The following is an 18,652-nucleotide window of genomic DNA, read 5'->3' as shown; positions in this document are numbered from 1 at the left end:
CTTAGACTCCATATCATGTTCGTAATTGGATATACGCCGGTCTAGGGAACTCCAAATATAAAATAATCTAGTTTGCACGCACCACTTTAGCCATCACCTCTGGACACCCAGTGGCAAACGAAGAATAGCATGAACAGTAGTCAATTTGAGAGGATTGTGTTTATGACTATGAAGTTAATCCTCTAAATCCTCTCTCCCCCACCCTGAGGTCAGAAATGCAGCAGTTTTTATTAAAATCAACATACAGCTGGTTATAGTCCAGTGTTTAGGACACAGATTTCTCCACTCAGATGCAGTTCCAAGTTTCCTGATGCTTTAAAAACTGTGGCAACCAGAGGAATTATTAACCCTCTTGGTCCTCCAGATAAGTCACAGGATAAAGAAAACAGATTATTTAGTTTACACACACAACTACTATACCCAACAGCATCTGAACTTGGCATAGGAAATTATACTTTCTCAAATACCACTATGGCAAACTGTGGGCAAATGGTGATACTGTCATGGTGACCACTGTATCAGTGTTTTATGATACAGAGCAGTGATTTCTTTAACACAAGCTGTGCTTTACAAATGAAATACTTTTAAAAAATAGGCCTGCCACCTTCTTCTGCAATTTACCTTCTAACGCACCAGAAATACTATTTTTGGAAGTGATCTAATAATTAGCAGAATTGAAAACTGAAGTCTACAAATCTGAGATGAAAACAGAAAGAGGATCTTTTAATCAGAGGCTGATTCACAAGACGTAGCACAAAGGTGATCCATGAATTAAATCCTCCGATGGTTGCAGAAAGTTCATTTAGAATATTTCAGCTCTCTCTGTCAAGGCGTCCGGCAGCACTGAGGAAGTGTCTGGGTGCTGCATACTCCTGCAGCCCTCTTTTCCGTTATTAAAGCTGTTCAGATTTCTGCTGGCTGCTCCATTCTTCAAGTAACCCGAAGCATGCAGGAGTTTCAGTAGTGTAACAACTGAGCTGGGCAGAGGCAGGGAAAATGCAGCCAGCGAGAGATTTAATTGATTAAGATAAACATGGTCTAAGGCTCCACACTTACGTTAAAAAACAAACACATTAAGAGATATGAAATCAAACTGGCTTTGCTACATCAGGCTCAGAGGTTCTCACAAAGACCTTGTCAACCATACAAAATAGTCTTCTCCCACCGAGAGGGTGAGAAGGCTGTTCACGGCTTTAGATCAGCAATGCCTCCTTTAACATTCAACAAACACTACTTCTGTGGCCCACTCTCAGAGGATCAAAGTTTTGGGCACCCCCAAGGAGCGGGAAGGCAGGTATTCAGGGTCTGAAATGAACATTGAAAAGACTTGGCACGATGACTATGATGGTTCCGCGTTAGTGGTTGTTCTTCGCTGCCTCTTTTGCGGCAATAATCAAAGGAGTGAGACTAGAAAGGGGCTTCGCAATTTTCAGGAACTGGTGCTAGGAGAGAAGGAGAAAACTAAGTTATTGACGATACCTTTGAGGTCAAGTCTCACCACAGAGTGAAACATTTGCACTGAAGCCATGCAGAGCTCAAATGGTTTGCAGTTTAGTTTAGTTACAGGCTCAAAACTCAAACCAGGTTAAACTAAAAGGTTTGCTGAAGTCACAAACACCTTTCAAGCAAGCCTGGACTGAGTTCCAGCTTTGCACCAAAATCAGGCTAAATTCCCAGCTTTGTGGGCTTGTAACACAAAACTAGTTGAAACTCAGGAAATTCGTCATGGATTCGGAGTTAATTCAAAATATAAATTGAAAGTTAGAGGATCTTAGTCCTGGACGGAACGAAGACACAGAGATCTGCTCTAGTTCACTCACAAGTTATTGAGCTGGATGTGGGAGTCACTGGGTGATTTTCTACGGCCTGTGTCATGCAAGAGGTCAGACTCAATTATCATAATAGAACCTTCTGGCTTTTCAATCTATTAATATCTGCAAAGCGGAACTGGAGTTTGGCACAGTTATAGTCAAACTGGCAATCTAAGTCATTTACTAGATATCCAGGCGTCCATTTGCTGGACACCTTCCACTTACTACAATGCAACCCCGATATGGTTGCGCATCCATCACACTATACATGGTGCCACAAAGCAGTGTATGGAGAGTTCATCTTGAGCTGAAGGCGGTGGGTTTTGAGGTAAATTTCAAGAAGTGGCAAAACCTGCAGCAGTGGGGAAATAATTCCATGTATAGGGGGTAACAAGAAAAGCTGCTAATGCCCAATCCGACCATAGCGCGTCAAGGGAGGAGAGCAGAAGACAGATTTAAGTGGATCTCAAGTGAGGAAGTCAGGTAGAGCCCAACCACTCTGGACATGACCATCCCATCAGTCACACATGCACAACTCCCACTGGACTTCTGTGGGAGTGGAACACACGCAAACTGAAGGGGTTGAATTCAGTCCTGGAACTGGACATCCATGGAAACAGAGGGGAGGTGGGTGAGAGGCCAGTACTGTTCTGCTCCCTGGAAGCATTTTGGCTACAGCACCCAGGCTCCTGAAACAGAGACAGCAGGGATTTAGGAAGAGCATCAGTGAGAGAATGGCACCCAATAAAAGGTTAGCAACTAAGGCATGAGTAGAGGCGTCTCAGGGAAGCAGACACAAGGTAAGGCAGACTAGCAGAGCATGGACAGGGTGGAAGTCCCCTTTGTAGCCCAGCTGAGGTGAATAAAGGAGAGACATGGCAGGGTCTGAGACATGGTATAAAAGGACACTTGCAGCAGAAGGGCTGTCGTGGGGAATCATTCAGTTGACAAGGCCAAGAGGAGCAGGGAGAGAAGTCTGAGCAATGAGGGAGTGCCGACACACACAGAGTTGGGCACCAGCTGTGGAGAAACCATGGGAGTAAGGGACCCCGCATCTTGGAGGGCCAGGCCCAGAGTGAGCATTTTGAATTTGGTTACAGAATATTCCACCCAGCTGTTGCCATTAGACAGTGGCTAAAACAAAAATGGATCGGAACCAGGAAAAGAGTCCTAAAGTAAAAAATCCTCACCAATCCACTCCCTGTGCCCCTTCGGGCAAGTCACCTCAGACATGCGTGTGCCATCCGCCTTGCCATTTTAAACGTAAAAGAAATCCTCAGTAGAGGCCAGAGTGCTGGCTTGACTTGAGCTCACCCCTCCACCCCCGTCCCAGTGCCTACCTGTAGCAGTTCTTTGGCAGAGCCTCTTTTCTCTACATCCATCTCGAGACAGCGGTTAAGGAAGTCTCGAAATATGGCTGAAAGCTTCTCAGGGTTCTGCAGCTCTGGAGTACCATTGGTAGCAATGAGATACAGGGCCTGCAGGAAACAAGCACCAAGGAAACAAAAGGAAAAGAGGGGCAATTCAGATTCACCCCTTGTTGGAGCGAGATCCCTCCTTCTGCAGATTACACAGGCTTCTATTTTTCCTGCACATTCGGTTAGGAACAAATTGTTGCATGACTCATCCACGCTTATGTCCATCCATGTTTATTATAAAATAGAACTGCTGTCTGCCCTATTTTTAAATGGCCAGGATCCAGTTCTCTAGTATTTTACCCTATTAATCCAGGTTTGGATCCTGTAGTCGTCTGGAGGGATTTGCAAGAAGAAAAAACATTTCATGCCTTGTCTAAGGGCTTTTATACACAGGGGAGTGTACTAGCATAACTAGATCAGTATAATTTTTCCACTGTGGTTTATACTGGTACAACTCCTTGAGTGGACACTTCTATTCTGCAAGAAGAATGTCCACACAGGGAGTTATACCACTATAATTACAGCAGTGTAACTCTCCTGGCATAGTTATGCCTGTAAATGTCCCTGCATACACGAGCCCACTTTTGTAAGATGCTGAGTGCCTGTCTGCAATAGCTCAGGCACTCAGCACCTTGCAAGAACAACCAGCTTTCCTACTATGACAGGGGAAAGTCAGACTGCTCCAAACAGAGGGAATTAAGAACCAATAGGCTCAGAGAATTTGATTTAAATGAGAACCATCCTTCTGGAGGAGGAGGTCTCCACCTGAACAGAAAGAAGGCAAGAATCAGTTTGATGCTCCCAGGCAGTCTGAAGGCTTTTCAGAGCCCCTGAACCTAAGAGGAGCAATTCAACAGCCTGGGAACTGGAGCACCTTGAGTTAAATGAGGCCATAGTGTTAAGTTATTGAGGCCAGTTAAGTAACATTCACTTCCTTTCCCTTCTTTCCTCCTCACAGCCTCCCTCCCTTTGGGCTTTTTCTTAGGCTATGTCTACAGTACAGCCTATGTCAGCAAAACTTATATTGCTTAGGGATGTTAATATTCCACCTCCCAGCAACGTGAATTACACCAACATAAGTGCTTGTGTGCACAGCTCTATGTCGGCAGGAGAGCTCCTCCCACCGACACAGCTTCTGCCACTCGCAGAGGTGGTTATTTTATTCCCATGGGAGAGTGCTCTCCCGTCGGCACAGAGCATCCTCACCAGACGCGCTGCAGCGACACAACTGTATCAGTGCAGCTGCAGCGCTGTACATATAGAGATGGCCTTAGTCTCTTGAACTGGAAACAAACGTTAAACAAACTGGGCTAGACTCTTCTCATCCTCTCAGGAGTCACATCTGACCGACAGAGGGATAATTTGATCCATTGATTAACTTTGCAGGTCATCTGCATCCCAAATGAATCATAGAATCATAGAATTCAAGATCAGAAGGGACCATTATGATCATCTAGTCTGACCTCCTGCAAGATGCAGGCCACATAAGCCGATCCACCCACTCCTTAAGCAAGCGACCCCTGCCCCATGCTTCGGAGGAAGGCGAAAAACCTCGAGGGCCACTGCCAATCTACCCTGGAGGAAAATTCCTTCCCGACCCCAAATATGGCGGTCAGCTGAACCCTGAGCATGCGGGCAAGACTCTCCAGCTATACCCTCTGGAAAAAGGCTAACAATATCCTATCATTGACCCATTGTACTAATTACCAGTGTGGCACTTAATTGACCTATTGACTAAGCCCGTTATCCTATCATACCATCTCCTCCATAAACTTATCCAGCTTAATCTTAAAGTCATGGAGGTCCTTAGCCCCCACTGTTTCCCTCGGTAGGCTGTTCCAGAATTGCACTCCTCTGATGGTTAGAAACCTTCGTCTAATTTCAAGCCTAAATTTCCTGACTGACAATTTGTATCCGTTTGTCCTCGTGTCCACATTAGCACTGAGCTGAAATAATTCCTCTCCTTCCCTGGTATTTATCCCTCTGATATATTTAAAGAGTGCAATCATATCTCCTCTTATCCTTCTTTTGGTTAAGGAAAACAAACCAAGCTCCTCAAGTCTCCTTTCATACGACAGGCTTTCCATTCCTCGGATCATTCTAGTGGCCCTTCTTTGTACCCGTTCCAGTTTGAGTTCATCCTTCTTAAACATGGGAGACCAAAACTGCACACAATACTCCAAATGAGGTCTCACCAACGCCTTATATAACGGGACTAGCACCTCCTTATCTCTACTAGAAATACCTTGCCTAATGTATCCCAAGACCGCATTAGCTTTTTTAACGGCCACATCACATTGCCTACTCATAGTCATCCTACGATCAACCAGGACTCCTAGGTCCTTCTCCTCCTCCGTTACTTCCAACTGGTGCTTCCCCAGCTTATAACTAAAGTTCTTATTAGTCATCCCTAAATGCATAACCTTACACTTCTCACTATTGAATTTCATCCTGTTACTAATACACCAGTTTACAAGGTCATCCAAATCTCCCTGGAGGATATCCCGATCCTTCTCCGAATTGGCAATACCTCCCAACTTCGTGTCATCCGCAAACTTTATCAGCCCACTCCTACTTTTGGTTCCGAGGTCAGCGATAAATAGATTAAATAAAATCGGACCCAAAACCGAACCTTGAGGAACTCCACTGGTAACCCCCCTCCAACCCGACAGTTCACCCTTCAATACGACCCTCTGCAATCTCCCCTTTAACCAGCTCCTTATCCACCTCTGGATTTTCATTTCGATCCCCATCTTTTCCAATTTAACCAGTAATTCCTCATGCGGTACCGTATCAAATGCCTTACTGAAATCAAGATATATTAGATCCACCGCATTTCCCTTGTCTAAAAAATCTGTTATTTTCTCAAAGAAGAAGATCAGGTTGGTTTGGCACGATCTACCTTTCGTAAAACCATGCTGTAATTTGTCCCAGTTGCCATCGGCCTCAAGGTCCGTAACCACTCTCTCCTTTAAAAAATTTTCCATGACTTTGTATACTACAGATGTTAAACTAACAGGCCTGTAGTTACCCGGGTCACTTTTTTCCCCCTTCTTGAATATAGGAACTATATTAGCTAATCTCCAGTCGAACGGTACAATCCCCGAGTTTAGAGATTTATTAAAAATCATCGCCAACGGGCTTGCAATTTCACTTGCCAATTCCCTTAATATTCTAGGATGAAGATTATCCGGGCACCCCGATTTACTTCCGTTTAGCTGTTCAAGTTTGGCTTCTACCTCAGATACCGTAATGTCTACCCCCATATCTTCATTCCCATCAGTCCCTCTACCACTATTCCTTAGCCCTTCATTAGCCTCATTAAAGACCGAGGCAAAATATTCGTTCAGATATTGTGCCATTCCAAGATTATCTCTAATCTCCACTCCATTTAAAGTTTTAAGCGGTCCCACTTCTTCCTTCTTGGTTTTCTTCCTATTTATATGGCTAAAAAACCTTTTGCTATTGGTTTTAATCCCCTTCGCTAGGTCCATCTCCACCTGGCTCTTTGCCTTTCTCACTGCTTCCCTACACCCTCTGACCTCAATAAGGTAGGTTTCTTTGCTGATCCCTCCCATTTTCCACTCCTTGTACGCTTTCTGTTTTTTCTTAATCACCCCTCTAAGACACTTGCTCATCCACCTCGGTCTAAAACTGCTACCTACGAGCCGTTTGCCCTTTCTCGGGATACATGCCTCTGACAACTCCTGCAACTTCAACCTGAAGTAACCCCAGGTGTCATCTGCCTTTAAATCCCTAAATATGTTAGTCCAATCCACTTCCCTAACTAGTCGCCTTAATTTAGTAAAGTTAGCCCTTTTGAAGTCGTACACCTTAGTCTCAGATGCAATTTTGATTATCCTCCCATTTATTATGAAACGAATTAGCTCATTATCACTCGAGCCAAGGTTGTCCCCTACAACTATTTCCTCCACAAGGTCCTCGTTACTCACCAAAATCAGATCTAAAATGGCATCCCCCCTCGTCGGTTCAGCAACTACTTGATGAAGGAATTCATCAGCTATCACGTCTAGGAAAAGCTGAGCCCTATTATTATTACTAGCATTTGTTTCCCAATCTATATCCGGGAAGTTAAAGTCCCCCATTATCAAACAGTTCCTATTAGTATTTACCTCCTTAAAAACATTAAAGAGCTCTCTATCCATATCCAGGCTGGATCCCGGCGGTCTATAGCACACCCCAATCACTATCCCAGGGGAGGCTCTAGTAGTTTTCTTCCCCAATGTGACCATTGCCCAAACAGACTCCGTATTATCCATTGCATTAGTGAATAAGTGAAGGTCTGGTGTATATCATGTATGGAAAGGGACAATGTCAGGCAGGTTAGACCCAACATTTTTAGATTGTAAAAACCCCAAAGTTTTACAAAACTATTAACAGAAACATTTATTTTGAATGTGTTTGGATTTGAAACTTCTCCTGCAATGCTTGCAGCTCATCCACTGCCTGGGCTCAGCCTTTGCAACCCATCCACCACTGCCACAGTATGAGAACCAGGCAGCGAACTGGAGTGGGATTGCACAGGAGGGGCTGGGCTTGAGGATTTGAGAAGCCAGCCACAATTACAGAACACTATGCCTACCGGTGCTCCTGCTGCCTCACGCCCATAACTTGGGATAGTAAGTAACTACCCACAATCTGGTCCTCAGAGTCTTAGGAGCGAGTCTACAAAAGCACCTGCCATGCTTTGAAGCGGGCCACTGGAAAGGTATTCCTAGAAAGACAGCTTATGAAGGACGGTTAAATCACTTCACAAAACCGAGACCACAGGCCTCCACTATCTAGAACCAAACTCAGACTTCTAAGGCTCTGAAATGGTCAGAATTTTCCTCATTTCTAGTTTATAGCCAGGATAGGGACTGAATGGAGAGAAATGGCACAAAAGACTATTCTTGCATTGCTTCTGGCCTAATATAGCAGAGAAGTTCAGAGAAGCATCCAGGGTGTATCTGTTCACCCTAATGCAGAAACTTCTGAGGTTTTCTTATTAACGTATGACTATACAGTAACTATCACAAAAGCGAAGCCAGGTTTGACACATCTGGCTGACTCTCGCACGGCACTGCAGTGACATAGCATTAGCTTACTCTCAGAGGGTTCTCATTGAGGTAAGGAGGTTCTCCCTCAATCATTTCAATAGCCATGATTCCCAGAGACCAGATGTCCACTTTCGGCCCATAAGCTTTCCGCGTCACCACTTCAGGAGCCATCCAGTACGGTGTCCCCACCATGGTGCTGCGTTTGCTCTGCTCTGGTGTTATTTGGGCACAGAAACCAAAGTCAGCTGGAAGAGAAAATTGGGAGGGGGGGAGCAAAGAGACATTTTAAAGATAAGTTAGTTTGTTCACAAAGATAGATAAGAACATAAGAACAGTCATACTGGGTCAGACCAAAGGTCCATCTAGCCCAGTATCCTGTCTTCCAACAGTGGCCAATGCCAGGTGCTTCAGAGGGAATGGACAGAACAGGTAAGCATCAAGTGATCTATCCCATGTCATTCATTCCCAGTTTCTGCAAACAGAGGCTAGGGACACCTTCCCTGCCCATCGTGGCTAATAGCCATTGATGGACCTATCCTCCACGAACTGTTCTAGTTCCTTTTTAACCCTGTTATAGTCTTGGCCTTCACAACATCCTCTGGCAAGGAGTTCCACAGGTTGACTGTGCGCTGTGTGAAGAAATACTTCCTTTTGTTTGTTTTAAACCTGCTGCCTATTAATTTCATTTGGTGACCCCTAGTTCTTGTGTTATGAGAATGCCATTAATGCCAGAGAATTGACTGAAAACAAGGCTGAAAATGGGTTTCATATTATGCATCAGTTGATGTAAGTTATGGCAGCAGTTATGAAAGGAAGGGTAGTTATGTGGTTAAGACACAAGGCATCTGGATTCTGTACAGTAACTCCTCACTTAAAGTTGTCCCGGTTAACACTGTTTTGTTGTTACGTTGCTGACCAATTAGGGAACATGCTCGTTTAAAGTTGCGCAATGCTCCCTTATAACATTGTTTGGCAGCTGCCTGCTTTGTCCACTGCTTGCAGGCTAGCAATTGCCAGCAGTTCAGCTGTCCCTCCCCCCACTGCCATGTGCTGCTCCCGCCCTCTGCCTTGGAGCTGCTCCCGGGAGCCTCCTGCTTGCTGTGCAGGGGAGGGGGGAAGAGGGAGGTTAATGTCAGGGTGTCCCCCTTCCCCCTACTCCTGCCCTCCACTTACCCCTTCTCCATATAGAGCAAGGTGCGGACGACAGGGCTCAGGAGGGAGAGAGCTTGCTGGCTGCAGCTGCTGTCTCAACTTCCTGATCTTTTTAAAGGCAATGTACTTAGAGTGGTGTCAGCGTACTTAAAGGTGTAATGCGCATCTCTCTCTCCCCCACACACCAGCAGGGCTGGCTTTAGGAATTGTGGGGCCCGATTCGAATACCCGGCGGCGGTCTGAGTCTTCAGCGGCACGGGGGTCCTTCACTCGCTCCAGGTCTTCCACGGCACTGAAGGACCCCCCGCCGCCGAAATGCCACCAAAGACTCAGACTGCCGCCGGGTATGTAGAAAAAAAAATCAAAACTTTAAAAGGCACCTACGGGGGAATCGGCCTAAAGCTGACCCTGCACACAGGGTGTGTGTCTCTGTCTGCCATGCTGTCTCCCCTCCCTCCATTCGTGCTGCCTTGTGGAGTGTGAGGTTAACACTGTGTTAACCCTTGAGGGCTCAGACGAATGCTAGTTCGTCATTTAGCAGTAAGGCATTCCCTGGGAAATATCCCACCCTCTTACTTCACCACATCAAACAAGCTTCATAATCATCACTGCTGTGTACAGTATTAAATTGTTTGTTTACAACTTATAAATTCCTGGAACCTAACCCTCCCCCCCACCCTTTAATTCTTATGAGGAAATTGGATTCGCTTAACGTCGCATTTTTCAGGAACAGAACTACAGCGTTAAGCAAGAAGTTACTGTAATGACTCACTGTAATGCCGTTGGACAAGTGAACACCTCCATGACCACATATAAAATGGAGACAGTATTTCTTGTCTCACAACCTCCCTGAAAGTGTAACGCACTATATATGCTGTACATTCTAAATGTCATTATTCTAAGTTGACATTGCCAGAAAAGTTAACTGATGTTAAATCTGATCTGGGATTAGGATAGTCTATGTTTTTTCTCATCAGATGTGTCACAGTTGTGTTATTTCCACAGTAGATGTGTCATCCCATCTAGCTGGATTTGCTGTACAGTGTGTCCATACTAAAATTAATTTACTTTTAGACATTTAAATTCAGTTATGGTCAAAAGTAAGAATAATGGAACCTTTAAGTGAAGATTTCTGATCCCCATGTCTTTTCAACTCATCTGCTTATTTTACTGATTAAAACAAGTACTTACTCCTGTTAGCCTTGCAAAGCCAATACAGCAAGCTGGTTGCTCTCATGCCTCCTGCACCATAAGAAATGGTTACTTACTGGAACTGTGATTCTTCAAGATGTGATACAGATGCGTATAGTCCACGTAAGTGTGTGTGTGCCCAGCACACCAGAGCTGGAGAAATTTGCCTAGCAGTACCCGCAGAGAGGTGGCACTTGCGCCTTGTCACCATAGCCCCTCCCCTGGCTACATGGGACAGCGCTGTCCCAACCCTCCCTCAGTTCCTTAGCACCAAATGCCTGGAAACAAGACTCCAATACAGAGGGGCTAGAAGCTGGGTCATGGAATACATGACTGCATTACATCTCGAAGAATCACAGTTACAGTAAGTAACCATTTCTTCTTCTTCAAGTAGACACAGCCGTGTATTCCACTTGAGTGACTCACAAGCAGTACCCCACCAGGAGGCGGGGTTCAGGGTCTACCTAAACAGTGACTCCAAGACCGCCCTACCAAAGCCTGCATCCACCCTGGAACGTGTGGTTATGGCATAATGGTTCATGAACGTATGTATTGACGACCACGTAGCAGCCCTGCAAATGTCCGATATGGAAATGTCACTGAGGAACACTATGGATATTGCTTGCGCCATAATAGAATGAGCTCGCACCCACTGCGAGGGGGTAGCCAGAGCTATTTCCTATGCAGTCTTGATGCAGGATGTTATCCATTTGGAGATGGTCTCTGCAGAAACCACTTGACCCTTCATGCGATCTGCATACGACACAAATGAGGCAAAGCATGAAATGGTTTAGGCCTGTCCAGATGTCAGGCCAGCCTGACACCTAAGATATGGAGATGCTGCTTTTTGGAGATGAATGTGGCTTAGGAAAGAACACAGGTATATACATCACCTGGTTCAAATGAAACTGAGAAACCACTTTAGACAAAAATTTTGGATTCAGGCCATAAGGTCACTTTGTCTTTGGAGAATTGTGTATAAGGAGGCTCTGCCATCAGAGCCTGCACCTCTGACACTCTCCCTGGGGATGTGATCACTACCAGGAATACAGTTTTCCTGACACACAAGTGGTAAGGGACAAGATTCCAGGGGCTCGAATGGAGGTCCCATTAAGGCTGCTAGGATGAGGTAAGGTCCCACAGATGAAGTGGCTCTAGGAATGGAGGATGTAGATGAAGGAGCCCTTCTAAGAATCTTGCTACCATGGCACTGAAGACGACTGATCTTCCCTGAATGGGGGGGATGAAATACCGATATCGCTGCCAGATATGCTTTCAATGAATTAAACACAAGCCCCAATGACAGAAGGTGCAGCAGGCTCTCCAAAATGCCCTGGATAGAGGTCAGCGATGGTTGGATTCTGCAGGCTAATGGCCATACCGAAAATTGCTTCCATTTCACTGAATAGGCCACCCTGGTGGAATGTCCTCTACTGTTAAGGAGGATTTGTTGGACAGCCACCAAACATGGCTCTTCCTCCTCATTCAGCTGTGCCACAACCATGCTGTTTCCAAAGCTAGCAGAGAGCGGATCTGCTCAAAGAGCAGTATCTCGTGAGAGGGGGCCCTGAAGGGGGATGGGGAGGAGTTGTGGAGAGGAACTGGATGGCATAACCCAATCTGATGGTGCTTAGGGCCTAGCTGTGGGTGGTGATCGATCCCCAGGCATTGTGAAAGCAGGCCAGCCTGTCCCCAAAGCGGGGAGATCAGGAGAGGAGCAATGACTAGAACAGTGCTCTGGACCAAAGAGGCAAAATGGGCACTTGGAGGACAGTGTGTGGCCTGGCTGAACCCCAAGACCAATTGCTTTCTCCTGTTGAATCTATCCCTCTTTCTGGGTTTGTCCCATTGCCTTGGAGAAGGGCAAGGAGGGCCAAACGTGCGCTATGGACGATACTGCTGCTGAATGCCACAGTGGCACCTCTGCACCACTGGCATGCACACCCCCAAGGACCGCAGGGTAGCCCCAGAGTCCTTGAAGGAATGCAGCGTCTCGTCAGTTTTGTCAAAAAACAGCGTTTGGCTGTTGCAGGGCAAATCCTCAATGGCTTGCTGGACATCAGGGGCACTGCCCAGACCATGCAGCCAAGAAGCCCTCCTCATGGTGACTGCAGAGGCCATCACCCAGGCTGAAGTGTTCATGATGTCTAGCATGGGCTGCAAGGACACCAAAATGCCCTCAGTGACAAATGCCCAAAATTCCTCACACAAGGCAGCTGGCACAGCTGTCCAGTTAACAAAATCATACTTGGACTGCAAGGGTTACTAGTTCGCATCCATAAGGAAGAGGAGTTATAAATCTTCCTGCCCAGGAGGTTCAATCATTTAGAGTCCCTATCCTTAGGGGACTGCCCTGCTGAGCTGTCATTCACTGCAGATACAACTAGGGAATTTGGGGCTGGATGGGAGTAAAACTGCAGGTGGTACAGAAGCCAGCATGCTCCAGAGGGCCTTAGCGGGTTCAAGGAGCACATCCTTGATAGGAGGGCAACTCTCCCAGGAGCAGGCGGCTGCAGATATCCACTAATTTGTGGGTATTCTCTTGCAAGATCTCCACTTGGATACTGAGGGAAGAAGCTATGCCCCACAAAAGCTCTTGGTATGCCTTAAAATCCTCTGGTACTGAAGGGAAGGATGAGCCAGGCAGCACAGAATTATCCAGAAACGAAGACTAGGCCCTTACCTGAGCCAAAGCCGGATCCTGTTCTAGGGCTGATGGACCGGGACGGGACGACTGTGGAGGCTCCGCAGGGAGGAGGACCCCCAGAGACTGGGACTGCAGTGTACCATGATGGTCATCACTGCAGACCTGGTCAGCAATTTTGCCTTCAAGCAAAACGAAGAGCGGGACCTCTGCAACCGAGGAGCATTCCACAGAGGCCGTTGACATGGATAACGCATTGGTGGACAGTAAGTGCCAGGCCACAGGCCTCCCTCCTGACCATGAGACAAGCATCAATCCTGGTACCCATAACGTTCCATCAAAGGGCCCGATGCTGGTCAGGCCATGGAGAGCAGGAGAATGGTGACCCCGACTCAGATGCCAAGGAGCCTCGGGATCCTGGAAAAAAGGGTGGAGTGAGACCAGAGGGAACAAGTAACCCATCTGATGCATCCCCTGTCCAGAACAAGGCAGCAAGAGGTGCTGCCCATGGAAACAGTACCATCAGTATTGAGCATGCTGGTTCTGGAAGCGCTGTCGATCCCAAAGTCAGCAGCATTACCAGACTGTCTGATGGTACCGACGTTGAGGGAGGTGAAAGTCGCCATGGAAGCACTTGCAGAGCCAACCGTAGCTGTGCAGAGGAGATTCCTGGTACCGAGGTCCCTATACCAATTCTGGCACCGACCCTGCAAGGGGAACACTGGGGTATGGTGCCGATAGACCCGAGGTTTCAGCACTTGTTCAGCCAACAGGGCTATACATGATGCAGTCCTGGACCAATGGAGAGATTGGGACCAAGAGGCAGAGGAGGTCTGTAACTGCCTGGTACCGACTGTTTCCACATTTATTGGTGTATCAGTATGTCCCTTGTGGGTACCAGATTCAAGACGCCAGAACCGGAGTCAACAGTACAGGGTTTCTAGCCTTCCTATTCGGTACCAGGGAAGGGTTAGAGGTACCTGTGCCATCCTGCACACCGGCACCAATTCTGTGCTGGTCTGCTTTTCCTGGGTCAGGTGGAAGAGTCACCCCCAGACCTGAAGCAATCTCAGGTGGTGTCATGGGACTTTTTCCTCGGCACCGTCAGCAGGAACAGCTCCTCAGTTTCTTCGGAGAGGTGACTGCTCCGGAACATGAAGTGGCAGCACTCTCCAAACCCAAGGGTGATCTGCAACCCAGTGAGGGCCCTGGTACTGACGCAGGCTGCATGGCCTGTTCGAGCAGGTACTGCTTCAGGCAAAGGTCCCGCGCCTCTTGAGTCTGTTTTCTTAAATGAGTTGCTGATCACACAACACTCTGATGTGGGCCTCATCGAGACAGAGGAAGCACTGCATGTGGGGATCGCTCCTCCACAGAAATGTTTACACATCAGTGGGGGCATCACCGAGGAAACAAACTACTACAACTAACGCTACTCTAACACTAAGGGTACTACTAACTAAAAGAACTAGATAAATTCATGGAGGATAGGTCCATCAGTGGCTATTAGCCTGGATGGGCAGGGATGGTATCCCTAGTCTGTTTGCCAGAAGCTGGGAATAGGCGACAGGGGATGGATCACTTGATGATTACCTGTTCTGTTCATTCCCTCTGGGGCACCTGGCATTGGCCACTGTCAGAAAACAGGATACTGGGCTAGATGGACCTTTGGTCTGACCAAGTATGGCCATTCTTATGTTCTAACTACACACAAGGGAAAATAGTAAACTAGTTGAGAGGTAACCAGGTTAAGATCACACAGGGCGCCGACTCCAGCCACAGGCAGTAAGAAGAAACTGAGGGAGGGTCAGGACAACACTGCCTCATGTAGCTAAGGGAGGGGTTATGGCCACAAAGCATGAGTGCCACCCCCTATGGGTACTGCTAGGGAAATTTCTTCAGCTCTGGTGTACTGGGTGCATGCACACCTACGTGGAATATATATCTGCATCTACTCGAAGAAGAAACATAACTACCAGCAAAGTTTTTGCTGGCAGAATTTTATTTCAGGTTGAGGTAAGGGGGAGAAAACATACAGCTTAATTTTTAGATCCCAGATTGAGCCTTGCACCCAGGCTAACAGCTAGAAAAATCATCTGTGGGTTATAACTGAGTAAATTTGTATTGGAGCCATTGAGAGAATCAGCTTGAAAGCATACTGCACCATTTTCACAGAGAGACTTTTCTAACTTAACCCGCACTAGGCAGCTATCAGAATGCAGTTTAAAAAAAAATTCTATAAGCACACAGCATCTTTGCCTCTGGCTAGCTATTCATAGCTTGCTACAAAGTCAAAACAGTGGGATATTGAAGTGCAGTTCTACTCTGAAAAGGGATTTATGTAAAAAATATAAATGATGCCTTCTTATTCAGCAGATCTGCTCCTGGAGTGAATTTAGAGTCATATCTGCTTACGTTACTGACTAAAGCAGAGGTTTATTTATTTACGTCTCCTGTTAACCCTGGAGCAGGTTTCTCTTCCGTCCAGAACCCCATCAACAGAGTTCTTTACTAGGTTCCAATCTTTACCCCTGTGCCAGCCCACAGAAAGCACGGGTGACATTAAGGACATAATGTGGCACGCAGAATCTTTATTGCTGGTGATAATGTGCAAGAAGGAAAGAACTCAGCTTGGCTCTCAGAGCCCAGGCTGAGTGGGCATGGCTGACAGTTTGTAAAGATGGAAAACATGGAACCCCAGAATGCTAGTTCATTGTTTTTCATATTAATGGGCTCAGTCTACAAGTAACGAGATCCCTTCCGCCCACCTCAAGTCATCCTTTTTAATCTAGCCCAGGGGTCGGCAACCTCTAGCATGTGGCTCGCCAGGGTGCTTACCCTGGTGGGCCAGGCCAGTTTGTTTACCTGCCGCATCGGCAGGTTTGGCGGACCACGGCTCCCACTGACCGCGGTTCGCCATCCCAGGCCAGTGGGGGAGGAGGGAAGTGCCGCGGGCCGAGGGATGTGCTGGCCGCGGCTTCCCGCCACCCCCATTGGTCTGGGATGGTGAACCGCAGCCAGTGGGAGCTGCGATCGGCCGAACCTGCCCACGCGGCAGGTAAACAAACTGGCCCGGCCCACCAGGGTGCTTACCCTGGCGAGCTGCCTGCCAGAGGTTGCCAACCCCTGATCTAGCCCAACCATATTTAAAGCTATGGTCTCAGTGCACAGCGATTTATCCCTGCAGCTACCATTAACGCAAATAGGTGCCACTGCCTATTGGCTATCCTCACAACACAACTGTGCCTTGGAAGGACACCCTGCCCTTTAATTTGCAAGCTCATAATTAGAGTCATCATCAAGGCTGCCTTCTGCATACTTAGTTTGACGGAGCCGTCCATTCCTAGTAGAATGTTGTCGCTCTTGATGTCTCTGTGAATAACTTGGCTTGAATGCAGGAATTCCAGAGCCTGAAGACACTATGAGAAAACAAGACAGTATTTTTTTAATAAAGCCATTCAACAACCTTTGAAATTGCATTAGAAAGGGGGCAACCAGTCGAATCTGAAGAGATGCACTTTTAAACAACATTGGCTTAGTTTCTTTACTATAAGCAACAAATTCTATCTCCACAGTTCCATGACTGTATTTCTATGTGACACACAAGTGATATGTCAGAGTATCTCAAATCTGTGTGGAATGGAGATCGTTGTTTGTACCCTGATCAGACCCAAATTGGAATTAATCATTATGAATTGGGCAAATGGATTTTTCTGTTCATTGGCAATTCCTCCCAAAATAAACAAATGCATAAATAAGTTATTTTTTGGATCAAACCAAAAAAGGCATTTTTTAAACTTTCTAGCAAATCAAAAAAAAATTTTAAGTCAAAACTAAACAAAATGTCTCAATGTCAAAAAAAAAAAAGTTTAGCTTCTACCCAAAACATTTTGTTTCAGATTTCAGGCATTTTGACAAAAGCAAAGGAAAGGATTCTCAAATAGGAAGGAGGAGGTTCGGTGGAGCCTCCCTTATAAGCTTCTGTCTGCTGGTGAGAGCAGCCACATGGGATGTGGGAAACTGTGACTCTAACAGCATCCCAGTGCAAGAGGCTCACTGGCATCTAAGAATGAGATTCAGCTACCCTGACCAGTTGTGTGTACCCCAACTCATTAATGACATACATGACACCTTTTAGATACAGGTTACGATATCAATAGAAAGCTAATGCCATACAGATACTTAATATTATTGAGGGTGTATGTACAGGGGACAAATTCAAATTTACAAACATGAGGAATTAATGGTCTTAATGTGCATCTGTCAGGCAGAGCTGAAGTTACCCCACCCTAGACAAAGGAATGTGGTTCTGCCACCTTGAAGGTACTGTACTTCCAAGGTTGAGTAAGTGACAATGGGAATGCAATTTACATAGAAAGTTAATAGGACCATCAAGCAAACAAGGGGAGGAGATAACCACTTAGCATCACAGCATGGGTGGGTGGGAGGGGGACTACAAGAAACAGATCAATTTGCATTTTAACAAACACCAGCAGGGGAAGAAACCAGCATGATATTTCCTTCGCCAGGAGACTCCATGTTGCCTTCCTCGCAGCTTGAATGAACTTTACTTTCGGGACATTAACCTTCAGAAAAATCCATTGCAACGGTTCAGTGGACTATAAAAGAGAGGGGGCAAAAACAATCCCAAGTTATCTTCCATCTAAAAAGACAATCTTCCTGGACTTTGTGGAAGAACCCGACCACAGGGGAGGTCAGCCATCTTGCTGGAAAGTAGATTGGTATATTGAACAATGGCTGTAGCTTGTTTTGTTAAGTCTTAGCTGCCAGAAAGCATTTTTCACTTCTATTTGCCTGTAACCATCTCTAGCTCTATTAACAAGAGGGGATAGGATTTTAAGTGAGTTCCAGTAAAAAGAATAAACTTGTTTTACTTTTAATCTAACCCAACCCAGCGTTGCCTTTGAACTGAAGTGAGAGTTAACTCCAGTTAAAAAGTGATGAGTTGGAGCAAACAAGCCTTATTATTCCTGTGAATTGTCCAGGAAAAGGCTGGACATTTCAGAGCTGGGAAAATTCCGGACTGGGGGCTCTTCATGGGCTACAGGCTGTTCATATCATCATGTCTGACTAAAGAGAGCAAGAATGAACCTTCAGCCTTGCAGCGAGGGCGCTTCTTTAAAATGTGAGCTCAAGTCCCTACTCGGCATCAGGCAGATGAGGAAACTGAACCCGGGTCTCCCACATCCCAGGTAACTGCTCTAGCCACAAGGCTATTATAACGGAGGCACCACCACCACTTTGTGAAGCCTTTGCTTTGTTTTCTTCAAAAGGCTGAAAACTTAAATGAATTGTTGGGGGGCTGAAACAAAATATTTCCTTTCCGTGGTATTGAAACATTTCAACTTTTTCTGT

General features: G+C 46.3%; 1 protein-coding gene across 3 annotated transcripts in view; it reads right to left on the bottom strand.

The window, feature by feature from the left end:
• Positions 1–697: 697 nt before the first annotated feature.
• The window catches only part of PAK1 (p21 (RAC1) activated kinase 1), a 117,460-nt gene continuing 99,505 nt past the window's right edge, over positions 698–18,652 (bottom strand). For all 3 annotated transcript variants that reach the window (XM_045021212.1, XM_045021232.1, XM_045021222.1), the window contains exons 12-15: positions 16,596–16,695; positions 8,338–8,534; positions 3,152–3,289; positions 698–1,442 (exon numbers count right to left, since the gene is read on the bottom strand). In XM_045021212.1, the coding sequence (XP_044877147.1) occupies positions 1,356–1,442; positions 3,152–3,289; positions 8,338–8,534; positions 16,596–16,695 (522 nt within the window). In that variant the 3' untranslated portion in view covers positions 698–1,355. The remainder of the gene's footprint in view (positions 1,443–3,151; positions 3,290–8,337; positions 8,535–16,595; positions 16,696–18,652) is intronic.

This window comes from Mauremys mutica, chromosome 1, assembly GCF_020497125.1.
Source record: "Mauremys mutica isolate MM-2020 ecotype Southern chromosome 1, ASM2049712v1, whole genome shotgun sequence".
Taxonomy (NCBI): Eukaryota; Metazoa; Chordata; order Testudines; family Geoemydidae; genus Mauremys; species Mauremys mutica.
The sequence above is the reverse complement of the archived record's forward strand: the minus strand, read 5'-3'. Positions and strand labels throughout refer to the sequence as shown.